The sequence below is a fragment of the Chelonoidis abingdonii genome, chromosome 1 (genome assembly GCF_003597395.2).
Source record: "Chelonoidis abingdonii isolate Lonesome George chromosome 1, CheloAbing_2.0, whole genome shotgun sequence".
Taxonomy (NCBI): Eukaryota; Metazoa; Chordata; order Testudines; family Testudinidae; genus Chelonoidis; species Chelonoidis abingdonii.
The window spans coordinates 236,278,971-236,289,672 of NC_133769.1; the positions used below are offsets into that span (position 1 = coordinate 236,278,971).

The 10,702-nt window shown below is 40.8% G+C and overlaps 1 protein-coding gene across 6 annotated transcripts in view; it reads left to right on the top strand.

The window, feature by feature from the left end:
* The window catches only part of MID1 (midline 1), a 366,041-nt gene that overhangs the window by 241,593 nt on the left and 113,746 nt on the right, over positions 1-10,702 (top strand). Inside the window, exon 3 of one of the 6 annotated variants that reach the window (XM_032779763.1) lies at positions 2,303-2,419. The exons of the other annotated variants lie outside the window; for them this stretch is intronic. Within the exon in view, the coding sequence (XP_032635654.1) occupies positions 2,303-2,419 (117 nt within the window). The remainder of the gene's footprint in view (positions 1-2,302; positions 2,420-10,702) is intronic. 6 annotated transcript variants of the gene reach the window in all.

The following is a 10,702-nucleotide window of genomic DNA, read 5'->3' on the forward strand; positions in this document are numbered from 1 at the left end:
ATAACAACTCTGAACAATTTTCAGAATTTGCAGATGACTTATTTAGCTGAGCTAGAGAGGTTCATAATTTACTCTTAATATAAGACAGTGGTTCTCAAACTTTTGTACTAGTGACCCCTTTCACATAGCTAGCCTCTGTGTGTGACCCCCCCATACACTAAAAACACTTTTTAATATATTTAACACCATTATAAATGCTGGAGGAAAAGCAGGGTTTGGGGTGGAGGCTGACAGCATGTGACCCACACGTAGTAACCTCATGACCTCCTGAGGGGTCCCGACCCCCAGCTTGAGAACCCCTGATATAAACAGTAGCAAGGGGGCAATAGTGACTCAGAAGCTCCTGGGACGACTACTGGAATAGTGCTGTTAATGGTACCACTCCTTGTTCAGGACTGTGTCTAAAATCACAAGCTGCACCTCATCTCCTTGTATCACTTCCTATCATTGCATGGACTGTATTGTAAAATCCTGAGTTTCACACTTTTGGAATTAGTTTAAAAATATTGACGTTTTAATTCTGTGTCTAAAGATAAACTCTAACTTGTCCTGTTATAAACAAACAACATTTTGGATGGATTAAAATACCATACTTCTTAGCACCATCATGAGAGGCTCAGAATATTGGGGCTGAGGGAAATGATGACTAATAAGTAGAGGAAATCTTTCCATGAAACTGATGAGAAAAGAGAAACCAGAACAGAAGTGTTCCCTTGTTGAAAATAACCCTGTTGTCAGGTAAAAGACAGTATAATTGGTGACTTAGGACAGGATTTAGGGCCAAGTGACCGCATGGGGTGGGGGCTTAGAGGGCACTGGGCTTGGGGTGATGTAAATTATTCAACGGTTTAACAAATGAGAGGGGGTGCTGAAGATGCTCTGCGCCTGGGGCACCCTTTGGTCTAGGGCTGGCCCTGGCTAGCAGTTGTTCGTGCTTGCACTGCCGCAAGCTCTTCATTGAAACTGATCCATGTGAAAGTGTCCTCTTTGATTCATGTTTTGCTCTCTTGAAACATGAGGCTGTATAACTGAGCTCTGTTGTTTAAAGGGACCCAGACAATATGGTCAAACTTTAAAACTGATTACAGGCAGGCAGCTGTTTGCCACAAATGTATCTTGTTCAGAAGTCATTTGCTAGAATTGTTAGGCTGTAGTCAATGACACTTTGTGCTTGCCTTGTCCCATAGCCAAAAAAGATAAAAGGGAAGAACAAAACTCATACCACATTGACTCTTTCCTATATATATATAGTATGGCAAGTGTGTATACATAATCTATTAAAATGTGAAAAGTGGGGGGGGGGAGAATGGGGGGAATGGCAAACCATTCAAATATTTGTTAAAATATGATATTCTCCACACACAAAAAGCCTCACCATATATATATGGAGAAACCTTTTTCAATGGCTAACAGATAGAGAGGAAGAAATTGTTAAAGAAATACATTGCTGATGCATCCGTAAGTAAAATGCAATATAAAATTAACCTAAGTAAAAATAGAGATTTTTCTGTGTATCCAGCCAAAATAGATTCTGTAAAATGGAAGAGGAGAAGTTGGTGCTGATGCGTGTGAATATGAAGGTTGCGGAGAGTGGAAGGTCTGTAACCCTCACTATCTTCAAGGGCACACACTGGCCACAGCCACTTCACTCTCACTGCAGAGGAATAGTAGTCACAGAATAACATGCCCTTACCTTGCCCTTCCTATGTTTCCTGCCTACTCTTGTACATTGGTGCCTGGGGTACTGCTGTCATGGTCACAACAAAATTGTGGTAGTTCGACTGTGTTTTGGGCCTTCCTCGTCTGAAGGAGGAGGGGACAGGATTTGAGTCAGTGGGGTTAACTACCACACGTCTTTAAGGCTACAACTGAAGGTTTATGATTATTAATCTACAGATTTGAAAAAGTTATCTGCAGTAGGTATAATGCCTGCATTCTGTCACTGGCCCTTCGCTTCCCCAACCCCAGAGAACAATAGTTCCCCCATAAATAAAAAAATTCTGGTCTAGATACTTGGTCAAATTAGTTAACATGTATGTTGATGTTGTTTTTGTTGCACGTGCTTAAATGAAGGCAGAATTTTCCTACTGTTCTATTAAGCCCATCAACAAATCTGTCTGTACTCAATGTGTTGCATCGTCGCTGACCTTCTTCTGATGTTTCTGTTGTAGCTCATGGGGCTATGTGACCTTAATGGAAAGGACAGCTCCGTCAGTTATAGCAACAGCCATCCTCATAATGCCTTTCCACCTTTTTTTTTGAATTGCCACCCAACTCACTGAATTAGCCCCTTTTTTTGCAGGGGGGAATGGTGGAGCAGCACTCCAGAAGTTCAGATGCTTTCCCAAGCCTCTCGTCTAAAAACTGGACTAAAAGTCTCATGCAAACAGGATGTCATGAGATTTCTGTTTCTGGCTGGGTAAGAAATATTAGAAGAACTATTTTTATTTACTTCAGTCTTTCCAGTCCTGCCCTTGTTGAGAAAAAAAATCTTACACTTATTCTACAGAAATGATCTAAAAGTGCTATGTCAATGTCATACTGTTGCCTTTTGGATCAGTAACAATAGAAAAAGTCATACTTCTTGTTAAGGATAACAATGTGAGGGGGAAAATGAGAGAAATAAAATTTAAAATAAAGAGTTAACTATACTTTTTTGAACCTTGAGAAGGTTTGAATTTGAGCGGAGTTTGAAATTGGCTCCTGCTTCATCCACATCAGTTTGCACGTTCCCAGTTGAAACCAATGCAATTTACTTTGTCAAATAAATCACCACCGCTCTTTAGAAAAACACACAAACAAATCCCCCTCAGAGCAGTGTTGTTAAGATCCCATTGCTGTTGTTTCTGCCCCATTGAAGACAATGGGGCTTTAGACTTCACTGTTTAGTCAATGGGCACAAGACCAAAGCCCATTGTGGACAGATTTGCAAACTACACTGCCCAGTTGTTGCCTACATTGGCATTGCCTCTTAAATTAAAAAAAGCCCAGTGTTAAACTCAGTAGTGTTTTACAAGCTAAATTATCTGGCTATAAACTAAATTATCATCAGAAGTTACAGATGCATGTGTAGGAGTGATTATTTTCTTAATTACTGATGTGTTTAGTCAGTAGCAAGAAGGAAACTGTCACTAGCAAGAAGGAAAAGGGCATTGCTTATTTTGCTCACTTTTACAGACATATTCTAGGCCTGATAAGAGCTCCAATTCATCCTGATGTCAGAGACGGGAGTTTTCTTGTTGAATGACTACTGTGCACATAGTGGAACTATTAATCTGTTGTCATGTGTTTTCCTTGGGGGAATTAGTTTCCTTCCTGAGGAGGTCCAATAGGTCAGGTAAATATCTGAGTTTGGAAGCTGTTTGTATCAGTCCTCCCCTGTTAGACTGAACATTTCTACAAAGAAACTGTGAGAGGAAAGCTCTAGGAAACCTTGTCATGTAGCTATGCAATACAGTAATGTCGGGGAGCCATTTTAACCATATATGACAGATAAAAGGTCTCCTCTTTATTGTGTAATTTGAGAATCTAGCTTGTTTGGAATCAGTATTCAGGTTTTTTATTTATTTATTTATTTAAATCGCATTGGCTGAGTAGAGATTGAGTCAGATTGTGAAGCCTTTACTTAAACCAGCCCTTGCTCATGCGAGTAATCCCTGGTATTACTTGATCAAGTAAGCATTCTCCAGTGTACAGATTCTACAGTCGGGCCCTAAGAAATTTGAATCTATTACTATCTATCTGTTCTCTTATTTTATACTTAGATTGTAAACATTTTGGTGCAGGGACGGTCTTTTTGTTCTGTTTGTACAGCACTTAGCACAATGGGGTTCTGCTCCACGACTGGAGACTGAGGCTCTTAGGTGCTATGATAATACAAATAAATAATAAAATAATATCTCAATTATACAGTATTTACATTGGTTCATCTGACCACACCCTGCCTTAATTTACACCAGTGCAAATCCAGAATAATCCCATTGAAGTAATGGAGTTATTCTGGATTTGTACTGATGAAACAGAGTTCAGAATTTGATCCATAGTGTTTTAATTATAAACAAAAGAGACAAGCATATGCCTATGCAGCTCTGTTAAGGGCTCTTCCTATTGTTAATACAGACCTGTACCAAGAGAAGTAGAGATGAGCCTGAATCAAATCCTCAAAAGGTGAGGAGTGTTTACAATATGAATCTGAGGCCAAGACTACACTAGAAAAGGTTTGCCAGTGTATACTATACAGATCTAGCTATACTGGGAAAGCTTCCTAATGTAGACACAGTTTATACCAGCAAAAAAGAACTCTTGCTTGTATATGTCATAGCGGTTCCTGAAGTGAAATAACCTATACCGGCAAAATCACTTTGATGCTGGTATAACTGCATCCGCACTAGGGCTTTTGCTGGTATACCAATGTTGCAAAAATATCATCCCCCTCACTGACATTGCTATACTGGGAGAAGCATCTAGTGTAGATCTGGCCTGACTGTGAAACTCTTGTTCACAAGGGTTTGTGAAAACACTTCTGATCTATGTGAGTTTGTCCCCCAGTCCCTGAATTTCACTTTTTGCTTTAGAGTCAAATAAATCCCAGCCATTTTTCTGAAACTAGCTGTAGGATATCCAAAAAGGTTCATAAAGCTAAGTGAACCTTTTACAAACCCGTGCTGAATTTTGAGCTTGCAGCCAGCCACCAAACTGGCTGTGTTTTGGTTTTCACTGCAAACATTTAACACAGTTCTAGTACTGTGATATATAGTCTCCTTGGTTGTTTGGAAAGGGCTTCCCTAAAAATATTAACTTCACTGTGGATTTGATATTTATATATTTATTTTGTTAAAAAGGAGCACCTACCCCTGCTCTAGGCACTACTTGACTATTCCTAAAAATAGAGATCTCTTGCGTAACTCGCTTTTAACTACAAATCAACTAATTCAGAATAACCCAGCAGCAATAAACATATGGAAGATCTATGAAGATCTCCCACTAGAACCTTCCCCCTCCTTCAGCCTGGAAAAACAAGTGGGCTTCAGAGCATGCCCTGAAAATTAGGGCTATTTCAGACCAAGAGGAGAGCATGTTCCAAAGTATATACAAATGAATTCCTCATTGTTTCACCATAAACCACAGTGAATCTTGATCAAATGAATGCAGCTGTTGCGGTGCTGTAACATAAAAGAGAGCCAAAATATGGTAACTAATTTACTGTTCAGGGATTTTTAAAATATACATTTGGAGGAGATTCATTATTGGTTAATTCTTCAGTGAGGCATTTATAAACTTATTCTCTGAGGTGATCGTATCTTCTTTCATTCTGAGAACACACAGAGAAGAAATAGAACCAGGATGACAAATGAGCAGTCAGAAATCTGCAACAAGAAACCACAAGAACCTCAGGCTAATCCAAACCAAGCTGAAAAACCTTTTGGGAAGGAGATGAGAACTCTTTCATGGGCTGTTAGAAAAATTTACTGAGAGGCTCTCTGCTGACCAGGTCACTGAGGGCAGAGTCACCAAGGGGAGGCTGTAATAGCCACAACCTCCCATCTGCTGGCAGGACTATAAGAATTTGCTGCCTAAAAGTAGGCAATGTTGGCTGGGGAGGAGTTGTGCCCAGCACTGATTCTATGCGTCCCCTCGGCAACCTCTGCGGATGGTGACTCTGTGGCGCTCTGAACATAATCTGAGGGTGAGCTGCCTGTTCTCACTTATGGTGAATGCTCCCCTGGGGTGTCAGTGACTAGGATGGCACAGGGAAGTATTCCAAATACTTCAGACATCTGTAAAAAAAAAATCAGTGATTCTGGGCCACAAAATGAATACTGCCCATACTGAAGTGTATCTACTCCACAGATATTCCCAACCTTTGCTCTGGCTGTTTAGAAGTAAACAAGCAGATATCCAGAGCACCAAAGTCATGAAGAAGTGGACATAATACCATTTACACTGCCATAAGACCACTGGCAAAAGAAAAACAGTTGCATCCTGTCTTATCCTGAAGAGGGTCTAGCTTCTTATAGTACTAATTGTTACCTTAGACTATATTCTAGCTTCAGAAAGTGAAAAAATATAGTCCCTGAGTCCCTTTTTCAAGTGTTCTGATGTTCACTGTGTTTGGTACTTTGACTAGAAAATTGCTACTTGTTACAAAACTATGCATACAAATTGTAGAAATATACAATTAAACAGATGAAATGTATATTAAAGCTGGTGAGATGAGGGTAAAGCACGATTTGAACTATGTTATCTGAAATTGGTGTGAACCAGGGTGTGACAGGGTGTACTAGGCCCTTTGAGGTAAAAGGTCAGAAAATGAGTAAAGAAGGTAGGTCACCAGGTCTGCCTAGAAAGGCTGTAGGGAAGAAGCCAATCAGAACTCAGCAGGCTCAAATAAAAGTTCCTGGCAGGGACTAGAGGCGCAAGTAAGGTGCTCTTTGCTGGGGTTTGAGACAGAACCAGAAGACAGGTTTTGGTGACATTGGCTTTCTATGGAGAAGAACTTCAGCCCTGAGGTAAGGGTGAAGAGAAAGGGACCACATGGGAAATGACCAGGGAATAGCAACAGCTATTTATATGGTCTCTGGGTTGGGACCTGGAGTAGTGGCTGGGCCCAGGTCCTGCCAGTGGCAGGATGGCCTAAGCCCCAAGAAGGGGATAAGACTTGTTTATAGCCCCAAGAGAAGGGCAAGACCTAAAAAATCTCAAAGGAGAATGCCCTGGGAGCACGGCTCTATACCAGGGCAGACAATGACTTAAAGCTAGCCAAGAAGGGTCTGAGGACTGAGCCCAGAGACAAGGCTAAAGACATTTCTTAGGGCACAGGGACAGGCCCTGTTGTACCTTTTACCCTGGAAGGGGTGTGTTTGGTCACATGTTGACTGTGTGTGGCTTGGCCCAATGATGGAGCCACTCAAGGGCAGTGTTGACAAGGGGAATAGCTAACAGAGAACAGCAAAAAGGGGGAGAGAGAGAGAGAGAGAGAGTGTGCAGATATGCACCTACCCAACGTGAGGCTCTCACGAGAGGTGAGTGAGCCATCACATGGGGCTTAGGTTGAGTCAGTTTTTACAAGACCAGAGAATATGACTTTAGACTTGCAAACCAGATATTCAGCTTATGTAAACTGTTGTAGACAGGTTGAACTTGGTGGAGCTATGACATTTTACACTAGCTCAGGATGTGTCCATAGGAACATACGGCGCTCCGTGTTCCCAGATTAAAATGAGGCTTTTGCACCTTTCTCACAAGAAACCACTGAGTTTTGTGAAACTCTTATTGTTCTTGAATAACACAATGTTTGTGAGAAAGAGAAAAGTGGTTTTGGGAAAAGACAGCTCATAAGGCTTCTGAAAAGAGACAGAGTCCTAGAAGTACACAGAGAAAAATGGAAGGTAGGGCACTGTCAGAAAGCAAACACTTTGTTTCAAGGAGAGAAAAAGATGTTAGCTGAAGGGAAATGGAAACAGTGGGCAGCTCGAATCAACAGGGTATATCCAGCACAACCAGATTAGGTAGTGTGACGCTACAAAAGAATATTTAAGGTGGAAAGCTTACTCTGGAAGGTAGACTTTGCTCCTGGTCCTTATTTGTCAGAAGTTGAAAACTAGGAACTTGGTATGTGAGTGATAGACCGAATCATCTCCTTTATTAGAGAAAGACATCTCTGTACTCTGAGAGGATTTATTTAGGACATCTGAGGGTGTCTACTAATTCTTTCTGAATCCAGGGACAAATTGAAATAGGGGAGAGCTGATCTAACAGCTGATAGCAGACTGTGTAAGAACTGAGACAAAGCAGACAAGAGGGGAAAAACAAGCCCTATATCAACCCAGCTGCTTCACGTTGTAGCGGGAATTGAACAGCTGCACAGAATAAACATTCAGTCACACACAGCTATAAGCATTGTACCTTGCTGGAGGTAATAGTTAACACATACAACATCAACCTACGGTTAAAACCCTCAACAAAATACAGTCTAAATCTATAGTCTGAAAACCTCTTCAAGAGTAAAGATAACTTTCATGATTTAGCCCTTACCCGAAAAATGGGCTATTACTGGAATAAATGCTGGCCAATGGGAGCTGCTGGAAGCAGCGCGGGCCAAGGGACTTACTGGCCACAAGTGGTGGCCAGTAAGTCCCTTGGCCCGCGTTGCTTCCAGCAGCTCCCATTGGCCCGGAGCAGCGAGCCGCAATCGGCCGGACCTGCGGATTGGGCAGGTAAACACACTGGCCCAGCCCGCCGGGGGCTTTCCCTATACAAGCGGTGACCCCTGTTTGAGAAACCCTGTGTTAAACTACATAGAATTGAATTGTGTATTGTAATTTGTTTTGCCTTTTGATATTTTGCTTTTTATTACAATTAAAACTAGTTTAATATAGGGCAAGTCCTTTAGTCTCCTAGCTTGAACTCCAAAGAAGACTAATTACTTAGGTCCTTTTCTGTAGAAAAGACAAACTTCTGACAAAACTTTGTCTAATTTGGTTTCCAAGTGACCAATAACAGTTAAAAGATATTGAATGCCCATAAGAGAATTGAAGAAGATTGGCCATACTGGGTCAGACCAATCGTCCATCTAGCCCAGTATCCTGTCTTCCTGGCCAATGCCAGGTGCCCTACAGGGAATGAACAGAATAGATAATTATCAAGTGATTCATCCCCTGTTGCCATTTCCCAGTTTCTAGAGGCTAGGGACACTGGTTTTATATCCCTGTCCATCCTGGCTAAAAGTCATTGGTGGATCTATTCTCCATGAACTTAATCCAGTTCTTTTTTGAATCCTGTTATAGGCTTGGCCTTCAAAACATCCTCTGGCAAAGAGTTCCACAGGTTGACTGTGCATTGTGTGAAGAAATACTTCCTTTTCTTTGTTTTAAACCTGCTGCCTGTTAATTTCATTTGGTGATCCCTCGTTCTTGTATTATGAGAAGGAGTAAATAACACTTCCTTATTTACTTTCTCCACACCATTCGTGATTTTGTAGGTCTCTATCATATCCCCCCTTAGTTTTCTCTTTTCTCAGCTGTTGTGTCCCAGTCTTATTAATCTCTCTTCATATGCAAGCCGTTCCAGATCTCTACCTATAAGTAGATCATTATGAGCAGCTCAGGCTGAATTTTTCTAATTTCAATTTTGCAACAAAAAGAAAGTGATGAATTTTTCATGAAAAATTATCTTGTTTTTTGGCCAGTTTTAAGAGTATAAGAAATATAAGCTAGTTAGTGTAAACATGGAGCTCAAATGTTATATTTCTGTATCTTTGTATGCTAAGTCTAATTCTTAGAATCATGTTTCCAGTGTGAATATTCACTATTATGGATTCAGTTCAGAAATAGCTTTCTGTGAGTATTTTATGCCATGCTTCCTCAGATGAGTTCTCTGACACTTGAGTGCACAGATAGCATTGTTAGAGTATGTCAATAGATTCCTTTACTTTATGCCTACTATTCTTTGTTCCTTATGTTTAGTCTAGATGGTGAAAGCATTCCTCGCCAACTGCTGACCTGAGCAATGCAGGCTGGCTTGGATGTAAAAGGACAAGGGTGGGGGGAATTGGACTTTTGACCAAAAACCAACAAAATTTTAAAAAGACAGAAAAATGCTGTGATCACACTGTCATGAGTTTATGTTCAGCAGTAACTTTGAAAGAACAACTTGTAAGAATTTAAAAAAAAAATTTCTTCAGTGTAGAAAGGCTAAGTGTGATTACTGCACTTCTTAACTTTTGCTGTTGTATTAAGACTGCTTAATATCTTTTACATCTTAAGTATGAGGCAAGAAAAAAAATGGCCCGTTACATCCTTTTGTTGCTCACCATTGATCAGTAGCCATGAATTCCTTTTTTGGACATAAGAGATATAAGAGCTAGTATTTGGCCTAAAGATAAACTTTTTACCAGCATGAATCTACTGTAGCAGCAAACTGAAGTCTTTTGAATTCAAACTGCCAGAAGGTGGAGAAAAGAGAGAAATGGGGAGGGTAGGATTTATAGGTCAGTCATTGATTTCATTTAACTCATTTTTTGTGTAGCTTTAGAAATACAAATCTGTCTGAGATTTACAAAAACAAACATTAATTTTTCTTTCATAGTTTAGTCAAATTACAGAGTGCTAGCAACCCTTGCAAAGAGTATTCACAAGCATCTTTTTGTGGACAAACAGCCTTGCCTGATGAATCTGGACTTTTACACTTAGGGTACGTCTATACTACCCTCCGGATTGGTGGGTAGTGTTCGATATATTGGGGTTCGATTTATCACATCTTGTCTAGATGCAAAAAATCGATCCCTGAATCGACGCCTGTACTCGACCTCAGCAGGAGGAGTAAGAGGAGTTAACGGGGGAGTTGCGGCGGTCGACTTACCCCCGTGAGGTCGGCCAGGTAAGTGTAGCCCAGGCCATAGTATCTTAGGCTGTTTCAGCATTACTTCAGGGTAGAATGGCTCCTTCTGCCTTAACTCTATCACACATTAGTGCAGTGATTGCTTATTGTCTGACAAATCCCTATGATTTCTTGTTTAGTACTTATAAGCTTAATCTTAGGCCACGTCTACACTACGGGATAATATCGATTTAGCTAAAATCGGTTTCTTAAAACTGATATTATAAAGTCGAGTGTGCGCGTCCACACTAGGCACGTTAATTCGATGGTGTGTGTCCATGGTCCAAGGCTAGCGTCGATTTCTGGAGCGGTGCACTGTGGGTAG